At 32.1% G+C, this 22,952-nt stretch overlaps 1 protein-coding gene across 2 annotated transcripts in view; it reads left to right on the top strand.

The window, feature by feature from the left end:
- Positions 1–8,031: 8,031 nt before the first annotated feature.
- Positions 8,032–22,952, top strand: part of LOC110997898 (protein vein) — a 60,168-nt gene continuing 45,247 nt past the window's right edge. The window contains exon 1 of one of the 2 annotated variants that reach the window (XM_022266264.2): positions 8,032–8,527. In XM_022266264.2, coding sequence (XP_022121956.1) covers positions 8,113–8,527 — 415 coding nt within the window. In that variant the 5' untranslated portion in view covers positions 8,032–8,112. The remainder of the gene's footprint in view (positions 8,528–22,952) is intronic. The other variant, XM_022266262.2, reaches the window with a different exon arrangement.

Raw genomic sequence — 22,952 nt, 5'->3', positions numbered from 1 at the left:
ATTTAGAGGAGATATTTTAATTTATTAATAAACGCTCGGCTAGCTGATACATTGGTAAAAGAACCACAATACACTATTTATAATGTGTATAAAAAAACATACAGGCAAATATGACATACACGAAGAGATAGCACAAATGTTAAACAAGATTTATATAGTATTACAAAAACTAAATTAAAATCGATTTTATAGTGTGAAGGGAGCTCGCTTCACACTATAAAATCATTATCTATAAAATCTTATCAGAATACTCAATTTACTGACCCTATGTCCAGTAGTGGACGTCAACAGGCTTAAAATAACGAACCAACGAACCTATTCATTTTGTTTTATTATCCACACATATATATATAAAATTTACATTTCTCATCAACGATTTTCCATATAGATTAAATCCCACACGAATGCACTCGTCAGATTGTAAAAATCTCTATCAATAAAGTAATTGCGAGCATTTAATTCGACCTAAGCGTTCATTGAAGAAATATTTACATGTAATCAAATTTATTGGTATGCAAACCTGCATGTGCAGATCTGGCGTTAAGGTGAACATAATGTTATACAAACGTAAACTAATATAACAAAGCTATAGTCTGATTTAAAAATGCTTCAATCTGCTTCGGATTTTATGTATGTAGAATTAGTACCTGAAAAGTAAAAAAAAACAAGAAAGGAATAACTGTCTACGTTGGCTTTTGGATCTTAGACGTTACCACGAACTATTGTTCGTGATACAGGCTCCCTGTCCCTACTATGATTCCAACAGCGAGTTTCATTAATTTTAAATTGCGTATATACAAAAAACATTGTTGCATAAAGAGTAAATAACATCACAGTGTCAAGAGTCACTTTCACCGACTGCTAAATATATATATATAACTAACTGTCCCCGCGAACTTTGCCTCTCCTTAATGCATACATACATTACATACCATGTTGGTATGTACAAAAAAGATAGGCAAAGGTTTTTATGCATCGTAAAAAAGAGTGTGTGTACTTATGTACACGCGTTAGAAGTTATACTTCTTTTGGCGCGATGGAGAACTTTAATTAAAACAAAAAATATTGTAAAAAAAATAAAATTTAGGGGTGGACACCCCATGTCACTAAGGAGTTTGAAAGATACATAGAAGTATCACACTTACTAAATATGTACAACGAATTTCATTATAATCGGTCGAGACTTTTCGTAGGAGTATGGGAACCAACATTGTGACACGAGAATAATATTAGAATAGATTTTTTCATTAACCAAATATTGATTTTAGAACAAATTTAACCAATAAGTCCGTAAATAAAGGATTCGTAATTCCTAATATAGACTATTTAAAAAGAAACAGAAAGTTGAGAGAGTAACATTAATATATTATAAATAAACTTATTGTATATTCTAGGGAAAAAGCGAATAATGTTGGTGGGAATATCGGACTGTGAAACATAGTCTGTAGAATCTAGGTGCATTTTTTTTTACTTTTCTGGATTTTATTTTAAAAGTATTAGCCAAGAAGTTTTGAATGATGATAGAATAATGTTCTGTTGAAGTGATCAAAAGTATTGCAACGCATTACATCAGTGTCATGTGATGAGGTGAGGGCACTTGCCGACTATCAAGGATTCAGTACTATTGATTCTCGATTCGATTAATTACTCGTTTTGTAAAGCAGCTGCTGAATAAGAAAGTTCAAAATTATTATTTTTACAGAATTGCATTTAAACACCACGACTTAAAGCGTGTTCTATTTTTTGCGAGTGAACTGCGAGTATCCACGTCTCTAACCCCTCACTCGCAGTGTGCCTGTCAAACAAGAATTGGACTCTACTTGCACTACCTACTTTTCAATTACTAATCACTTGTACTCGCACTAATCAAAGTGAATACAGGCCTACTAACATAGCACTTTATCCTGAATTGTTAAAAATCAACATATTAATCTTTGGTCACGACATATGATTAATATATCACTAGGACTGTGATCGTATAGTGAGTGGTGATGATCTATTGAATCTTCATCAGAGCATTTTTAGTTAGAAATTTTAAAGTGTAGAGGCTGTTAAAAAATGCTTTAACAATGTCTTTTAATAACATAAGTTTTACACATTTAATGAAACCACTTTTTCAGAGGATTGATAGCTTCAATTCTCTGTATTATTAAAAAATGTATAATTATTTTACATAATTTTAAAATTTTCCGACCTTTCGCGTGCTTTACAGCGTGCGTGGTCACGGTGACTGAAGACAAAGGGTGTTGAATGTCAAAAAAAGTGTCACAGCTGCAGAAAAAGTTATTATCTTTTATTTCATTTAAAATGTATGTACCCTACATATGATGTCGTTAAAATTCTTATACATGAACATGTCTTTTACCAATTACTAAAAGCATCTCACATAAATATTTCGAGTTAGAAACACCAATAGTAAGGCCACTGTCGAGTTATATTTACTAACAGGTGTGAAGGAAATAAGCCAGTCGACTCGAGCTGCGTCTAGCGGCGCGCGACCCCGCCTCACGCACTCATTGCGTATTTTATGATTTTAGGAGAATTTCTGTCTGCGCACCGCTTTCTAGTCTCATATGTTACACCTTCAATCTCATTCCATACAGTTCCAGAAGATTGCTTTACAGAGATGAGTTTCAAGACAATATTGATCGTATTCAATGGGTAGATCCAGATGGATCTTAAAAATATTGCTATTTAATCACATTTTCATTTATTTATATATCAAAAAACTCCTTTACATTGTATGTATTTCATCTTTGGCTATAATTATGTTATATTATTAGGTATATTATGTTATATGTATTATGTTAGTTGTATGATTACAAAATAAATAAATAACGTTAATTTCAATTTAATCTTTGACATAGAATAAAAAATAATAAAACAAAACTTCACAGAATTCACTTTTAAAGAAACTCTTACTCAAAATAACTTCATTCATTTAGGTAACCAATTACACCAATGAACGTCAACAGAAATGATGTTAAATTTATATGAAATTTACATTTACTACCAGTTCGCAAGTCAAGGGCGTAGATCGGGCTAGAACTGGTAAGAAACACTCGGCCACTCTTTTTATTGCCCTCGTTTGAGTAATACAAATTGTTTGTAAGGTAGAGCATATTATAATAGAAGATAGAAGCACTTCATTCAGGCATTCACAAACTTTTAGGCACACACATGACAGCGGTAACTGTCAACTAAGACATGCGTTTAATGTTCAGGTTATTTGTAAACTAGTGGCCCGTCCCGTATCCGCACGGGTGGACATTTAATTGTTTTTTTAAATTTAGTAGTATTATTATTGATGTCATGTTCTTTAATATTGTGGAACATTATTTTGTTCTATTGTTCTGTTAAATATATTTTATACATTTGCATTCTTTACACCTTGGGGACATAAGTGAAGTTTTAGTAGGATCCTTATTTTTTCTTGCAATGATTAAAGTAATCTTTAAATTATACATACATACTTTAAAGTATAAGCAATTTTTAGTTTAATAGTCTATATTTATCAGTAATAATTTAGCATCAATTACTGATATTTTTTTAAAAATCGGTTCAGTACTTTACGAACAATTCGTTATAAACATACAAATCTTACTTGTTTATAATATTAGTAAAGATATAGATTTGTGATTCAATGTTGCATTTTATTAATAAAACGTAATATGTTCTTAATAAACAGTTGTAAAATACACATGATAATCTTTAGTCAAAACTCAAATGATTCTTTAAAAGAAAGAAGAGAAGCAGAAGAGAGCAGTGATAATAAATTATAGTTATTCCGTTTTTTAACAACGGTATTGCCACGCGTTAACGACTTTTGTGGCACAAACAAACCCTAATAACATTATATCTTAATCCTTAACACCTGTGCAAAAGTCTTAAAAATGACCGTTTATTACACCGACAATTGTATCAAAACAAAGGATTCTGGATCGAAGGCGTAACATCTGTTCTCACACCAGCTAATTGCTTCCACGTGTTTGCCAACAAAGATTACCTTTACACAAACTATAATACTATTGTTAATAAATTGCCAATGCGCAGGTAAAAGTTATAATATGTACTTACAAATCATATAGTCGTTACGATACCTGCGCAAAGCTCGACAGTTTTATTAAATGAATTTCGCCCGACATTTTTTAAATAAAAGCAAAATAAAGTAAATATTTCTGCTAAATGCCGTAATATTGTACTGTAATAGTGAGACTGATACAGTTAAACTCATTTTTATAATACCGTATATACAAAATACTCAGATCCAAACAAAAGATCCAAAAAATATATGAATAATTTTAAGATTGTATAATAGTTTCAATTAATACACCTATACACACAAGAGTGTCAAGATTTCTTCTAAATTTGTTTGGGTTTTTTTGCCTGCCTTTCTTCACAAAGGCTTTCGCCGTTCATTGATGGTTCACTATGAATGGTTTACCTGAGCTGAGTAACGTATTTGTAATAAGGTTCTATTTCCGCTTAGGGTTTTTGTAAGTCCGGATGTACGACAAATTGGTTTGGACCGTTAGGTACGGTTTAAAGTATGGGAATTCTTGGTTTAAAAGAAATGTGAGTAGATTGCTTAAGAGTCTTTACTAAACAGTGTTTTAGATCTATTTTGTTAACATTACTAACACCCTTACTTGTTCAAAGAAATACACTTATTTAATTTTATTAAATTATATAATAAAAGTTTGGTTTTACTTTAATTTATTTAATCTCACAAAATGGGCTTTATTTATATACTAACTAATCTGTATAATTATTATTATTAATCTGTTATTGCGGACACTAAGTGTAATATATATAAACTTTTGTTTCAGTTACAAAACCTAACATAAACTAATAAAAAAAAACGATCAGATGTGCCAGTTTTGAAGATCAGCGTGTCCTGTGATACCTTTCATGATGATGCCTTTACCATCTACTTCCATTCTTATAATGTTAGCTCTTTCTTGTCCTTGGCTTACTGTGCCTTCAATTCATATCGCTTTATTATCATATATTATATTTATATCGTCTGCCGATTACCCTTCAATGTACAAGTACAAATTACAAGGTTTTAACTAAACCTGTATTCTGTCCGATTTAATTACGATTATGACTATTTACGTATGGATATTTCAAAAATAATTAACTTGAAACAAATTGTTATTTTGTGTATGATTTGGGAACTCTTTTAAGTGAAAAAGAAACTGTCAGGGCTACCAACACTTTCATAACAGGCTTAATAACATTCCTGTTTTTTTTTTGTTTTTTTTTATGTTTAGAACACGCATGTGTGCATAAATAAATAAATAAAGAGAGTGTGAGTGAATGAGTGAGTGTAATGTTACTACATATTAGGTCTCAGTACAGTACTTTGCGTAAGGTGTCAATAAGCCACCTTTCCTTTAACCGTTTCTTTAGATTGTGGACGGTGAGCGGGTAGATATTAAGCAAAACATATTATAATTTGAACTGTAGTAAGATTTAATTAGTTTTTAATTCATATTTCGCAATCGCTGCATGTTGCTGTCAATTAATGTTTATAATATTACGACTAAGTTCAGTAAACACTTCAATATTATAATCTGGCTTCATGGCCATTCGGTGGTACAAGGTGTTTAGCAAAATTAATAAATACATATTTATTAATTTTGCTAATATATAATTTATTTTTATTTTTATTCCTTTACTCACAGTGGTTGCCTGGAAGCAATCGCTCCAAAGCGATAAGGCCGCCAGTTGCTTTTCATCAAATTATGTTTATTATTTTTTTTTTTCCTTTAATGTAATGCAACGAAGTGTTAATAAATAAATAAATATTTGACTTTTATGACTTGATCATTCATTCTTTGTATATAATGAAACTACTTAACAATAAATATATTGCATTCTCCTATTACAAGGCCAATTAAATAATACTGGACATACATATTTTAAGCGAAATTTTAACAAGTTTTTGCTTAATACTTGAGTACTCTTCCGATTCCAAACTACTTGGAACTAGAGGCTTGCTTCCGGACTTGGACCTCCAGCAAACTTTTAACATAATCCATATTTTTTTGTGGTCAGTCGGTTCGGAAGCCGTGGGAAGGTATTCTCACCAACAAAGATCTATAAGTTAACAATTACTTAAATATTTGTACAACAATAGAATCTACCTGTTTTGTTTGTTTATTGCAACAATACGTCTGTATGAATGACATTCTTTCTTCAATAATTATTATATAGAGAGTATTTACTTAATTTTAATAAATTTACATATGTATAGGGTCTTGGACAGAATATTAATATTTTTGAAATTAAAAAAATAAAAAAGTAGAACTGTATTTATTCAGTCAAGATACTGTATTTATATAACATAATTCATCAAATATATTAAAATAGTATCGCAATACAGCGAAAAAATTCTGCCAGCGTTAAAGGTGCCACAGGGTTTCAATTTTTTATTACATAATTAAATTATTATTATTATGTAGGTTAAAATATTGTAAACATTGCATATTTGAGTGTTGGTTTTAGTTAAATGGACACAATTATTAAGTAGTATAAGCATAAACACTAATTGCTCAGTAGGGGTAGAATGATGTTTACCTATTTATTACAGTGTTTATGTAATATATAATATATTATAAATAGAGCGAAGGATTGTAGAGTAGTAATGTAACTCTAGATTTATGAACCTATGACTTATAACTAACTCCGAACTTCGTCTAGTCTTTTACATTCATAAATTAAAAAAGGGGACTATTTTTCAATTGAAATATTTTAATTTCTTATAAATAATCGTTTACATTTTAATACCCGCTAAAAAAATGTTAATAAAAGACAATAGGTAGGTACTAATGTATACATACTTATTATTTTTTTATTGTTGGCGTTGAGTTGATAGAGAAAGAGATTAGTTTTCCGATTGCCGATGCTAAATTGCTAGTTCTATTGCTAGCTATTTCACACTTTTATTAACCTAATATGTAGAATGTAGATACAGCAATAAATGCTTTTATTATTATTATACATAGATATTCTTATAAATGTACTCCAAAGTCTAGCCATCTTTTCAAATTTTCTTCTTAATAAAATATAATTATTTAAAATCTAAATAAAGGAATTCAATCAAGCGCTATGACATCTTCTACAAACGTAAACAATAATCTAATATTGAACCGGATGTTAGCTAGAATATTGTAGAAAGCTGTCGTAGCAGCTACGCGCGTAGCAACCTACGAAATCATTTCCATGAAAACCTTTGCTACGAGGTATAACAATTACTTAAAGCCTGGTAAAGTTGTTATTGTCACTCTAGAAACAATGAATATAGAAAACATGTTTAAGTTTAAGTATACATAATTATTAGTTCACGTTCTCAATCGTAACAGTACTTAATAACAATAAATTAAAGAAGAATAAAGTATTAAATATATTTGATAATGTTTACATATTTTGTACATAAATAATAATAATATTTTTTGTTAAACATCTTCGTCTACATGACAGTAGCTGGAAAAAAGGTTTTCATTAACACCAATCAGTAGTTTAAATCGATGCAATATAATATATTAGGCCTATAGATTAGTACATATGTACTTACAAACTTATCATTTATTTATCATAACAATAAGTGCTATACATATATCATTAATCAAAAGCCTGTGTATTTAGTTAAATTTATATCTTTAAAAAATATAAAATATTAACTTAATATTTAAATAATTATAGTATTATAATTAATAATACACATTTATGTTGTTCTTTTTATTTTTATGCGATTACCAAAAATTAAAACTTTTTTCATTGCAATAAGCTAGTTTTAAATACCTACGGGTACTTTAAACAACAATAGCTACACAAAAGCCAAACAAAAATCTTCCCTAAGAAGGCAAAAGCTGGCCTACTGCCTGATCAAGTGAAAACCTCACCCCAATCAGGCGCTAACCCACCGCTAATTACAATCGAGTTTGCAAATTAATCACGGAGCGAGATAAATCGGCGCGTGCCCAGTATCGAGACTATTTCGGTGAGCGCGGGGCGTGAATCAGTGGAGGGAACAGTCGTGCGCCGGCTGCGGCAGTGCGGGGTCGCCACGTGAGAGCGACGCGGATAGTGCGCTGCGATGGCGCGATGAAGACGTGCGGCCGCGCGGCGTTTTGCTGGGCCCTGCTGTGCCTCGCTGGCAGCCTGGCGGCGCCGCGCCGCCCTTACTGCGAGAGGGCGGACGTAGCGTGGCGCGCCTACCGGGCCCCAGCAGCCTTCGAGGCCCGCGTCCAGTCGCTCGCCAAAGACGCCGCCACGGTCCAAGTGCGCCGCGTCCTACGCCGCCAGGGTCGCTGGCCCAGGGAAGATGCCATCATCCGGCTCAAACTGCCACAGGATTCACTCGAGTGCTCCGGACGTTTCGAAGTGCCTTTACAGAATCGAAAGAACTATATAATTTTCGCGGAGAGAAGGGGCCACGCCGCCGTGGCCCTGGGTCCGCCGTTAAGACGGACTGGCAAGTTGATGAGGAGGATCCGAGCGGTCTACAAGCCTGGTTACAGTGAGTGTCTTGTGCTTTTTGTGCATGGAAGTTGACGGCGTCGAAGCTTTGCGAGGTATTCTGCGTTTGAATTACAATCGTTCTAATTCGAGCTTTCAACTTCTGTGCTGCATGCTAGATTCTGTTTATATTTTTTGAGTGATACCTATAAATGTCAACCTACCGATAAATGTCAAGTATGTTAGCCTCTAGCCACAGAGTTGGCTAAAACTAACAATATAATTTCCGATTACGGAATTGAATAATATTCTGTAATTATTCCAGAAAACGTAACTGTCGTTAAATTTAGATAAGAAGTTAATCACCTGCTTCTGCATTGACAGGTGTCAACAAAGCTACATGACCACGTTAATTTATATTTAAGAGGTTGCAAAAGGAGTGATAGTTTTATCATTCTAGATAATATGTGTGAGCTTCTAAAACTGTTAGAAGCCTTTGCATGTGTGTAGTTTTTGTAATCGTATTATCAAAGTAATAAATGTTATTGCCAACAAATAAGCAGAGGCAGGTGTATCGTACAAACGAGTCGCCATTATGAATTCATTTTAGGTGCAGTGTAAATAGTCAAACGTGGTCAGTGTAGCAAAACGTACGTAGAAATACTAAATGTACTTAGCTTGTCGTTATTATGCACCCTTCACAAACGGTTATGAGGAAAAGAAGTTTAATTCCGACTTAATTGCAGTTAAACTTTTTAAATGCATCTTTTAATATAGATTAAAAGTTTGATACCGTTGGGAATTTGAATGAAATTTTACGTTGAATAATTCTTATGGTTACATTTACCCATGTCATGGCATTCAACACTAATGTAGATAAAGAATCCGAAATAACATTTAAATCACAAAAGCTTACAGTAGACAGCAGACATTACTTTGAACTGAAGAAATCTTTTCAATATGTTTTTAGGAGCAGTCGTATTATATACTCAAATTCTCATTGATTTTAAATTACGTCGAGTACTTTGGGAGGTGGTCGAAGTGCGTTTGTTACGCTTACATACCTGTCTAAAAAAAATTGAATTTGAATTCTGGACTTGACAAGAAATTACTAGGAAATTTTTAACGAAGTAATGAAAAAATGTTTTAGTAGTTTTTAAAGAACATTAGGTAAATTTTCAAAATACATATATAATAAAAAGCAGACAATTAAAAAAAATCTAATAGCCCCCTTTGACAATCAAATGGCCCCAATCTGGGGTGTGGGCCCATGTTGGAAAACACTGGTCTATAGCTGTTAATCTTTGGAGTGTATTTACAGTCTCCAAATTAGCAATCCTAGTAAGCTTAAAATTAAAAATTATTTCTTAATTACTCTCCCAAGTAATTAATTGTTCGATTATTCACTCAAAATCTTGAACTCAATAAATTATTATTTATTGCATACTCTTATCAATAAGTAATATTTTTATTATCGGTTTTATTTTACGTAGATATATATTTAAAGCATCTGATATTTACTATTTATAGTAGAGAATAGAATAAACAAAAACAACGTAGGAGTAAAATTTGTGGAATTTGTCTTAAATTTTAATTAAAAAGGTTCAAATATTCCGGAAAGAGGGGCAAGTGTCAAAATATAAGAGTTCAGAGAGCGCCGCAGCAACGCTACATTTGTCAGGACAAGTCGCAACTGGAGCGTATACTGACGTCATTGTTACCTTTGATTGATCCGATCTATCAAATCTGCAATGATCATTACGTTTAGAATTTAAATAAGCAGTTCCACGAACAATCCAAACATATGTTTTATACAGCAAAGATTTGTATGTAACAAATAACAAATCAATTAATAACTGGATTGATTAAAAAAAATACCATTACCGTTAAAAAGCATTTATTTTTTATATATCTTAATGTCCAGTGGAAAGACAGAATACTTAATAATACTATATTTTGTGTTATATAATAGGTTTGACACATACGTGAGGAAGTACCAAAAATCATATTAGCCACGATAAACAGCCGAATTGGTTTATAATAGTAAGTATTTATTACTATACAGTCTCAAGAAATACTACAATGAACGTAGATATAGCGTATACTGGTTAATTAATTATCTATAGATTTATTTAAGTTCATTTAAGAATTTACTTCTACTGCACTTGTGAAAAATATATTAAAATGTATCATCTCTCACATGACTCAATTGTGATTGCGACTAATACTTGTTATAAAAAAAAATTAACACCTTCAAGTGCATGCAGAGACAAGTCGAGACTTGAATTGTGTATCCAAATATTACAACCTTCAAAAACCTATCAATATACAACTCATTTATATAAATACAGATATATGTGTTTATACAATATACAACTCAGATATTTTTTTACCTAGCAATATGTGCAGTTAATTGAGTCTCTACATTTAGAGACAACAAAGTAACATTAGAGTAAATTTAAATATTTTTTACACTGTCCCATTATCTAAATAATGACATCATATCATTTTATAAGTGCGACATTAAACAAACTTTTAATTAGTTAACAATGTTTAAAAATTATTCACATAACACAATATACGGTTTTTATTAAGATTGTGTGGGAACAATTATTTTTCTATGATTATACGCGACATAAAATGTTAACATAAAATGCGAAATATAGTTTTAATAATATAATATTTAATAGCTTGAGGTATTAATAAATAATCAGAATACTTAAACAAGTTCGATGTGTAATACACACAGGGTAACCCAATTTAAAAATACATAATAATTTGATATCAATAAAATATGGACTATTTTGATATTCCACTCCATGATGATTCTCACTTCTAAACAAGCCTAACATAAATTAACGTAGTAATTGAATATATTTGAACAGTTTACGTCAATTTTAACATTTATAGGATCACCCTTGCCAAGTTATAAATTACAGTAATAATTTTGTGATTTCCAACAATTCGATATTGTTTGTTGTGTATCAAGCACATGACACTGATAAGGAACGATGTGAATGTAATTATAATTTTAATTAAATTGAGAAGCGTTTTCCTTGTTTTAAAAAGTATTTATAAATTTTCTATGCAAATTTAGCATAGTAATACATTTTTGGAATAAAATTCATATGAATAAGAAATTTTATCAGACGAGATTAGAATAGGATTAAATTGTGTCAAAATGTGTTTCTGAGTTTTATGTAAAAATGCGTTTTAGTTTGTTTCATATAATGTTCTGTATATAATAATAGTACTTACTAGTAATAGGAAAGTCGCTGCCATCAACCAGTATAATCTAAAATAATTGATAGAGTCGACTATTGGATCATTGCCAAATTCTTTAAGAGAAATCCGATAAAAATCTGAAAAAGAAATCTAATCTATAAACACAAAAATCTGTGGATTTTTCAAATATCAAAGTCTGGCACACATCTATGAGCAACATAAAATCTGCCACAATTTTTGACAAAACGTCCGTGTATTTGACTATAGCCATTTAAAAATGAGACTCGTTCACCTCAGAATAAATTAAAAACGATGGATAGCAACCAGATAGATAAACAAATTGCTAAGAAACAAGAACGAAACGTAAACATTGTAAGCGCCACTCACAGATAGCCCACTTTTGATCTCTCAAGATAACTAATAAGAGACCTGAATAGGTATTTTTCTGACATAACTCATTAAGCTTATTGTCAAAGCTTCTAGGACGCTTATTTTCAAAATATATGTGGTATACTATATAAATTTAGGCTTGTATGATCGTTTATGCAGACCCAAGTATTAAAAACAATTTTATAATAGCCGTTACGGCTTAGCGATTCTTGATTATCCGCGATTCGCTCCGTCGGTCTTACTGTCCTAACTATATTCTTGTATATAAAGGCATTTTGTAAATAGCTTGTGACTCCGATTATTTGTAATAAATTTACCTTCGCCCCTAGTTTCGTGTTTGCGGTGTGGTATTTCAGCTATTTTTATGAAGCTTTAATGCACATAAACCTAATCAGAAATCACCCCGTACGAAATTCGGTAGGTTCAAGCAAATCGTGCCATTTGCGGCAATTTTACATTTTATAAGGTATATAAATTCAGTTTCGCATTTGTTCAAGTTCAGAAATTACGTTGTATTTATAAACTGCATCTGTCAATTTAATGACTAAACTGATCCAGACTTTAACCCATAAAAGAACTTTAAGGCTAATGTTTTCAGTAATTGACCTTTACTTAGCCCTGAAGTACAAGAGTTAAGCTAGCATTTCGTCTTTGACCAATAAATTAAAATCTACTCAGTATTCGATATGTCCTTACTTATTTACTACATCTTAGCTAACCCTTGAACTTTTGACCAGCGAGTCTCATGGGAAGTCGCCAACCGACACTGATGGCTGAGTCTGCACAATGGCTTTGATATACCTATATCGATATGTCCTTGTCATTAACGCGTACTTCCGATACAGATACAATGCCCTCTAACGTATGCATTGTCAGCTATAAATAATACTAGATACATAACATGTCGGCGCATTCGTTGTGTCCGCTTGAAATAAGCTACAAGTGCAAGGGACGCAGAGGGTTATGGCTATTACACATGTATTGAACTAGATTTAAAGGTTAAAATAAAATTATTATAGGTATCAATTTGTGACGTTAATGACTCGTGTTATATTTCCTTTGCACAAATTGCCTTCACTATATTATGACATTTTTAATGGTTATATTTCGGTTGTATAAACTTAAACAGAGAAAGTAATCGAATAAAGATAGTTGTCTATGTCAGAGTTATAATATTATGTGCAATGAATTCTTCATGTGTCCAAAATTGACAATTTTTTATAAAAAAATATTTATATTTTTTATATTCTTTGTTTAAAGAACCTACTTCGTGTCTATCAGACAGTTTTGTTACTGAGAAGCTAGGCAGCAGAAGAGTGTCAAAATCTCCTCTTTCCTAAAAACGGATGGCGGCTCCTAATATTTATGGGGTTGACCACCCGGGTTACCACTCGTAACTTGTGATATATGTGACAATATTATAGCAGATTTTTTTCAGCTTAAGCCCGAGCCATAGATATCAGAAGTAATACAAAGCTAAGTCTTGACTCTGAAACCATAAGACATGGGCAGCTTTTCCAAATATACATACCAAATATTTATTTAAACGCCTCAATCGTGATTTGTTTGCAATTCATAAAAAAATTCATTGAAAACCTGAGATACAAATAAATCAATGACACGTGAAAATTACACATGTTCGGTGTCATAATGGTCCGTGAACAGTATAATCGTAATATCGTTAAATTTGATGTTCCCAAGCTTATTTTTATCACGAAATGTAGGGCAGCATTTCTTTTAAATAATATGAAGTAGAGGGAATTGACTTTTTAATTCTGATGTAAATATTAACAACATCTGAATTTCAATTAATCGGGAACTTCTTTCGTTCCTTACATATGTTACTTGCCAATAGCGATCCAAAATAACAATAATAATGCTACGGTTATTGAGAGTACTATATTAAAGTAGCTTACAAAAACGTCGCAATCTGCTGTCGTTATTGCCTCTAACAGTAACAAAGCTTTTAATTTATGAGACTGTAAGACATACCATATCTTCCTGTATGGAGCAGAAATTTGTAATTTGTAGCGCAAATTTCAGCTTAAGATTGTTGCAAAGGATTGATGCTGGCGATGTTAAGAATTCCGTCGACCAAAAAATCTCATTTCTTATAGTAGTTTTATAATTATTCTTATTTTTTTATTCCTTATTTACTCAATACTTTTATGGGCAAATCTTTTAACACTATTACTTACCCTGTTAATTTTATCCGATTATAATTACATTCTTTATCATTTTTGTATCTGAGGCGCAAACTAACTGTGGTGGTCTTTGGCAGGATGACCAGCGTATAATGCTGAGCGACGGCCAGTTAGTACCATAACATACAGATTACACAGTTAAAATTCATGTACATTTTAAGAGTTTAATGTGTGTATTCCTTGTTTTTCTTTCCATAAGTTTTTGTTGTCTTTCTTTTATGATTATTATTATTATTTTGTATATTTCTATATGTCTGTTTCAATAGTAATAAATTTTATGTCCACCAATACATCTCCATCTCCATCAGCTCTATATTAAAACCCGTTTATCAACTGTATGTCGACAACGTACAATAACGTACTTTGGTCATGCATAAGAGTGACGAGAACCTAAGGAAGCTCTTCGTGATTGGCAACACCGAAGGCAAACGTGGACGTTCGCCAACGAGATGAACTGATCAATTCAAAGAATCATCGTCCTCAAATAGTATTATTCACTATTACGTTATAAAAGAAGCGCAGGACCGAATCTGGTAGTGGAAAATTATTGGCCCCAGATCTTACTTTACACATGACATCAGTTGTCAATAATGAGTTGCCAACCCAGAGAGAGTAAGACAGAAGAGAAGCAGATTTATTTTTGTCAGTAGCCCTGCTTGGCATTGCTAACCCAAGTTCTCTTGTGCAATTACCTTATACCTTGCTTGCTTCCAAGATTACCGCCGCGTTTAATTCATTGCGATAAGCCAATCAAGAGAAAACACAAATAAATTCCTGTTATTTTAAGCGATTACATTTCTTATTGCTAATTAATCAGCACTTTGTTAACGCGCTTGAGCCATGATTCATGTTAAATTATTTATAGCGAAGCCAGACGAATTTAAATTATGAGATATCTCTGTGTTTTTATAGTTAACGTTTTTTGGCTAGACATCACTAGAAAATATAGTTGCAGTATTTATAAAACTAATTTTATTTGTAACCTGCGACTGCGTGAATAATAGTGTTTTATGTGTAAGTTTAAAACAATTATTATAAATTTATTAGATACTATATTCTTATAAACTAAATATAATTTTCTCTGCTACCTTAGTGTCAATAAAAATTAGATATATTATAATATCTTTACGTAGACAGAGCGAATTTATCTAGACGTTTTCTCCATGGATAAGCCGCCAGCTAGAGACTACATAATATTAATTTTTAAACAAATATAAAATCAGACGAGATTGTCCTTGATCATTACAAATGCATGTATTTGCCCCATGGGATGGTGATTTCCAACAATACTATACAAAAGACTAATTAAATTGTTATATTGTCAGTAAAAAATACATGTACTGCCAGTTCTTAAATTAAAAGTCTAGCACGGAGGAGACAGAACTGGCAATGTTCAATAAACATTTTAACTAAGAACCTAGTAAAGTAAAAGTAAAGTATCTATAATAATGGATACATATTAATCATATTATATAATTTCTCTAAAAATCTCCAGCTTTTGTGCGATTTTTATTTTCGTGTTTGTTTGTAAAAGTGATAGAAGTTACTGTGACAAATTCCGATAAAAATAGCACCTTTAAAATTAAGAACCTAATTTCAACTAAGTTTCATTCATGTGCAGGACAAATTGGGGTCATTAACCAGTATTAATATTTATAAAAATCCGTGTAAATTGATAAAACCTTTTAAAATAACCATTTTCTCGTGTTAAATTTTCAACAACGTGCCATAATTTAAAATGTTATTGTGTACGAATTTTTCAATTAAGTGATAAGAATAACACTTAAAATGAAATGATACAGCTTTTAAATAATTAGGTCGATTTTTACGGCTTTATTTAAGTAAATGTTAAAGGTGAGTTCATATAAACGTATTTCACACCACGCTATTTCATTCATACAAAACACAATTTTAAATTAAATACTCCTATATGATAGCAGTGCGTAATTAAAACCAGTGCCATATGATGCTAAAGTACAAAATAAAATTTGGTCAATGAAGACTCTAAAATGGAGCAACGCAGTTATGTATGTGTGTTTTCATTAATATTTTTATATACTAGTAGGTAAGTCTACTTGTATACCTACAAGTAGATTCTGTGTCTGTCACGAGTTATCTTTCATACGATTTTCTGACGTTTATTGGCGCTACCTTTTTAGGTCTGGGCCTCAAATTGATCAATTATCAATAAAATACCAAGTAAAGCAAGTAGGTGATCAGCCTCCTGTGTCTGACACACGACACACACCTTTTTGTGTCTAAGGCAAGCCGGTTTCCTCATGATTCTTTCCTTCGCCGTTGGACCTAATGCAAAATGCGCACAGAGGAAGAAAGTCCATTGGTCTTATAACCTACGAAAGAGGAATGTGAGTCGCAAAAGCACTAGGCTAACAGCTCTATTCATTAATGATTCAACAAAGATAAGTGCACATAGAAAAACTCAGTACTTAACGCATAGGCCAATGCAGATGTATGGAAATTTATAAATATTGCTCATTTGTACTCGCCTTTACGAAATATCTTAAGTCAATGCAATAATTATTCAAATAATGATAAGGACCCGTACTCTGTTTGCTTGTCAATGCGTTACCTTAATACGGTTCGACAAATCTTTCGCTTAAAATGTCAATTATATCCACGGCATTACAATAATAAACGGTTTCAATAAGAATTTTGCATAATTATTTGTTTCACACCAATTATTACGATACGAAGCGAAATGTTTGTTCTTCGTTCTCCTGGTGGCTGCTTGTAGGTGTCTCTTGTAATTCCGGGGAAGTCTAGGCCTAATAGGTGCTATATAGGTCATCCATTCATCACCTGACGCGTTCACAATTTTTATTTTCCTGTTTACTTATTGTAGTAAATTTGTATTTGCTTACTCTTAACGTGCCTATTAAAATATTGACCTTTGCCTATTAATATTGAATAAAAATCATATTAAATAATATATGGATGTGAAAGTTATTCACTTAAGACCGTAGTTGATATTATTATTATATTAAATACAGACAGCGAAAGCCTGTTGAAAGCTTTACGGTGCAATTAATTCATATAAAAACTCCTTTTGAATTAAGAACTGTTTAAAAAAAGTTTAAAAGCTCCAAGCAGACGGAAGTGGGGTCTAATTGTACATATGACATGAAAATCGACTTATACTTTATAAAGATAAAAAGTTAGTAGGAAAAAAATATCATTGAAAATTTTGCACAAAAATATAGGATTTGAGATAATTGAGGTTTATAAGTAATATTTAGATTGGTGTTTTGTTAAATATCTATGCATTGCCAATAAACCTACAATGATAGAGGAATGATCGGAGTTGTTACGCGCGGTAGGCCTGGGGTGACCATAATATGGGATTCTACAGACAAAATTACAATAAATAAGTATATATGAAATAATACTAAGATGTCTTTGGTTGTCATTGTTATTAACATTTGACAACTGACAGTCATAGTAAATCACGCAAAATAACCAATTTATAAATTCAATTTGAAAATGCAGTAATGAACAAAATATGATTTTATATTAGCAGATATAGAACCAACACATATTATATTTCTAATTCTGTTAAAATATACAAATATATTATTTTTCGTATATATTATAAAACATCGTTTTTGACCCCAATCCGTACTCGCCTGTCTACTATGTGCCGACGGCCAATTATATCTTATTTCGGCCATAGATAATCTTATAGAAACCGATTGTGGTTTGTAACACAGAAGGTAAAAGATCACGTGGCCGTTCACCATCAAGATAATAACCGATCCCATCGTCCTCTAAACTCTACATTGTCATAAGACAGGCACTGGATAGAAACCGGCGGAAACATATAGTCCGCTCCAGATGCTATGCTGAACCATGACAGTCAGACATGAAATGCCGATTAAAGAGATAGAGACTATTTTTCGATCAACAAACACCAACAAAATTAAAACCCCAAAAAAGTATTAGTATTAGACAGACGAAGACATTTTATTTTGCATTTTATATTATCGTTGCTACTAATCTGACCGTGTATATGAAGTATTTGGAATGTATAATGTTGAATAGATTAGCACCTAATGCCTTAAAATTTAATTATAAAAATTAAAAAAAAATTTAATTAAATAAAAAAATAACTTAAAAAGCTTGCTTATTAGTTCAGAGTTTAGTTCAACAAAGACTCGAACTTTTAATGTAAATCATACAAGAAATCCATAATATGTGAATATTTAACGTTTAGTGTACTTCACTCTCAAGGGCTCGCGAGTGCGCTGCCGGCTTTTTGAGAATCAGACCGCTCAAGTTTTTTAACCAAGTCCCTAAATTTTGTGAAAGTGTGGAGTGGCGGTAGGGTGCGGTAGCGGACATTAGCGGCCACCCGCGTTCGTAATGAGGGATCCGTTAACTCACACGGCAGGGAAACGAACCTCTCATTATTTTCCATATGATTTGTGTATACAGGGTGGGTTTAAATTTAATACAGCTATAATGTCACCAGCACGTCGAATAGACAAACTATACCAGAACAAAATTATGGTAATATGTAGTTATGTAATTTTTTTTAAGTCCTTCCATTTTTGTAGCATTTTGATGCTGTAAAATGGTAACATAAATTTGTATTTTGCTTTACCTTAGCTGTGCTTGCATAAGTTAAATTTTAAACCGTAATAAAAGTCGAAACATTGGTTAAATTATGTATAAAATCGATCAGCGACTCGCGCTTAAAGTAACGAGATTTTTCATCGGCCACTTAAAATTGATTAACTGTTTGACATTACCCGTCAAAGGCAACCTTTACCTTTGGAAATGTCAATTACAAAAATCGACCAGTGTAGTTCACCCTTTCAATTATGTAACCTGTATCTCGGTGAACATTTTTGATAACATCTTTAAGTTGTTGCAAATTTTCATGCATAATAAAATTAACTTATTATATTTTTAAACAATTTTGTAATATATGTTGATGACTTAATTTCTTATGTCTTCGTTAAGGTTTTACAAACAACAAACTGTTGGGCGTATCTTTACTAATTGTATCAACATATATTATAACATTACCGGTTAAAATTAGCAATATTGGCAAACTTGACAAATTCAAAAAGGCATTTAAGATGCCTATTATACTGAACATTGTAGACTTAATTTGGGACGGCTAATGGCGACGTGTATCTCGCTCGTACATATATACATTTTAAATTTCTCATGTTAATTAAATACATTTTTGTAGTGAGAGATATCCTTTTAACATTTTTTTTATATTATACCAATCTTTGTCACATGGTGGTCTTAACACGGTACAAAAGTATTATAATCCAAGCTTAGTAATTGACATGATATTGATTAGATAAAGGTTATTGTTGAAATCAAAAACATATACCAGGATTTGGCGAAGAACTGTACGGTATCTTTTCTATTTAGATACGATAGTTAAATTCTCGTATGGTGAAAGAAAACATAAGAAAATGCGGCATGTCTCAGACCAAAAAACGGAGCTATAAAAACACTACTTTCCTATAAAAATAATTGCCGTAGCAGATGTTGTAGTACAGTTTAGTTAAATGCTCGGCCAAGTGCCACCCAAAGTTGGATGAATTATAGGTCCACAATCGCAATCTCATGCGACTGTGTCATCATCAACCAATGCCGATTGAAGTAAAAACAAACCATGGTTACCCAATAATTGCCGCAAATTATTCAACCAAACGAAACTCAGCCATCGGCTCAACATCAATGATTTATTATTACTGCGTTAATATCATCTGTAATGCAGTTTGATAGTATGAAATTCATTTAAATGATGACAATTCATTTTCCGTAATTTTAATGAACACAAATGATCACCTGTACATTGTGCAACTGCACGTTGCTTCGAGCAAAATTCGGCAAAAATTTAAATGTTGCGCTATGGTGCAAGAGTAAAGCATAGCTGGTAGCGTAGCTTAATCTGTATTTAATTAAATTTAGAATTGCACTGTCGCTGTAAAATACAGTGTTTCACTTTCATAGTATTACTTGGATTTAAAAAAAAATTGACAATATAGTTAACACTTACAAACACTTATTTTTTATACACATGTATATAGGGGTGAGGTTTTATTTGATGCTCAAAGTATGTCTCTCATGTATCATACAATAGCAGATTAGTGTTATTCATACTTATCATTTACTGGCATTCATATCTTACCTTTATGCTACCCAAAGTTTGAGTCACGATTAAAAATTTTATACATTCACTAACAATCTTAAACAACATCTTCTCAACCAGTCCTATGCCTAAACGGAACATATCATTGTCAAATATCGTTAACTTTGTCAAAAGGAAGGGAATAGCTGCTCACCACTCAGGGAATCTTACTGTGGGAGCTAGTGCACTTTCTTCTTACCTCAATATCCCTTTCCCAATACCTTTTGTTAATAAAGCTTTTTCTTTCTTTCATGTCCACGGTTTCATATATTTGTAGAATTTCTTGAATTTGAATTTATAATGATTTGTTTAGAATATCGCATGCATTAACGGGTTATGATTAGACCGCTATTTCTTTAGAAACTCTTTGACTATAGTAGTAGTTGAAAAAAAAATGTCTTCACTACATATGGGTTTTATTTAAAAATGCCACACTAAGCAAACCGCGACCTCGTACACCTTGCGGTACACCAGAAACCTCAATTCATATGACATTTAGAATTAATTGATGGGCGCGGTCGTGTAAGTGAAAACTACGGGATTTAATATTAAAGTACCGCTCCCCGGGATAAATTAACTTTTCTGTCAATTTCAAAGTTCATAAAAAACTTGACTTTAAAATTAAATGCTGCATGAGCCTTTAACTTAAGGATAGAAATATGCATGTATATACAGCTGATTTGTGTATTTTATATTAAAATTAGCTGATCCGAAGTACGTACCACAGTGAATGTCGAATTACATATTAGATGAAATTAATATTATGAATCCAAATGAAATATTAAGTTTATTTTTTGAAAAATTAACACAATTAAACTAAACGCTCTGTGTCTAAACGCACGCATCTAGATATTTGACAACCAGTAGATAGTTAAGTGAATTCGTTGTTTCATTGAGATTTTTTTATAATCTCAAATACGCCAATATCCGAAGATTTTTGATTGTATTGTCGATTCGAACATTTATTAAATTACGTTCTGAACATTACATGTTTGATAGTGGAAACCAACGCACTTTTTAAAGTATTGTTTTTTTTTTCTAATTTTTCAATGTTTTAAAAGTTATTCTGCTCTTCAAGAGCAAATAAAAACAAACAAAAATCCTTCATTTTTTTATTAGTATAGGCTTAAATGACCTCTTAATTGCTATACAAGAGTCACCACAAATATATTGGTTGCGTATATGAAGTCGACATCACAGACAGATCGCAACGGTCATGATGATGAAGATGGCGCCATGCCCTAATAGGAATTGGTTTTTCTATGAATCTAAATTAAGCTTAAAAATTACTTACAATTCATAAGAACTCAATAGCAAAAATTAAGAAATCGAAATATTTTGATAAAATTATTTCCGCTCAATCGTATGAGCAGTTATTTTGCCAGCCTTGAAAGAACCTGATCACCTGAAAGTGACATCGAGGAGCTTTTATGGTACCAAGCTTTTAATGGTAGTGTGAATGCGAAGCACCAAATAGCATGTGCACGTTAAGCTCACCTCCTGTGTAATTATAACTTTGGTTACGCAACCGACCCGAAACTGTAATATTATTTTCAGTCTACCCTCACAACAGACGAATTTCGACCTTGCACTCATAAGATTAAGGTTAATTTTGTTGTAATATTGCAAGTGGCGCTTAGGGCGTTGTATGCGTAAGCGCCATGTGTCACGTATCAGTCGACGAGATGGTTTCATTTGGACAGTATGGATACGTAATACTGAATGGCTCTTAATTCTTAGTATCATTCACCTTTGGTTGGGACTGTTGACTGCCCAATACAAGGAAGGAATGTTTTGATTATGTAGAACAAAGTTATAATAACTTTTTATTCAGTACATGATCGAGAATCATATTATACTGTTACCATGAATTGCTAGTCATAGTATCTAAGTTCTGGGTTCTATAATAGTTTTAAAAGGTATGGAAATTGCCTGTGCAACATGACCCAGTATGCATGCAACATCACTGGAAGCTATAATAAGGAGCGTAACAATTCTTAAAAGGCTGGCACTAGTGAACATTCTGGTGTTGTGTGACCATGAGCGATCACCCAAAATCAGGCTTTACACGTCATTGCCCTCTGTTCTAAAAAATAACAATTATACTAAAATTGTAAAATTACCAGAAATATACAGCGAGTAATTTTAAAGGACGGTAAGCTTTTTGTCCTAATTCCGTGTACAGTCACAGGCACCAGCTAGTTCTCTATATTATTTTCTCACACTAACCTAGGGTACGATTAGCTATAAATGTAGTATACTGCTGATTTTTGAAATATAAACTTTATGTCGTTGGAATAAAGTCCAAAAGACGCTGCACGCACGCGTAACGGTTCTAGACTCGCAAAAAGATGTCCTAGCCATTACTAGATGGTTTTATTATGAGGCTTAAGGCCCATCGCAAGGTCAGCTCTTAAGGAAAACGATCTATTAATTAGTATTCAATTTTAGTTCTACGTTATCTGATACATAAAATCCTATTTGCTTTTCAA

The sequence above is a fragment of the Pieris rapae genome, chromosome 19 (genome assembly GCF_905147795.1).
Source record: "Pieris rapae chromosome 19, ilPieRapa1.1, whole genome shotgun sequence".
Classification (NCBI taxonomy): Eukaryota; Metazoa; Arthropoda; class Insecta; order Lepidoptera; family Pieridae; genus Pieris; species Pieris rapae.
This window is presented reverse-complemented; position numbering and strand designations above follow the sequence as displayed.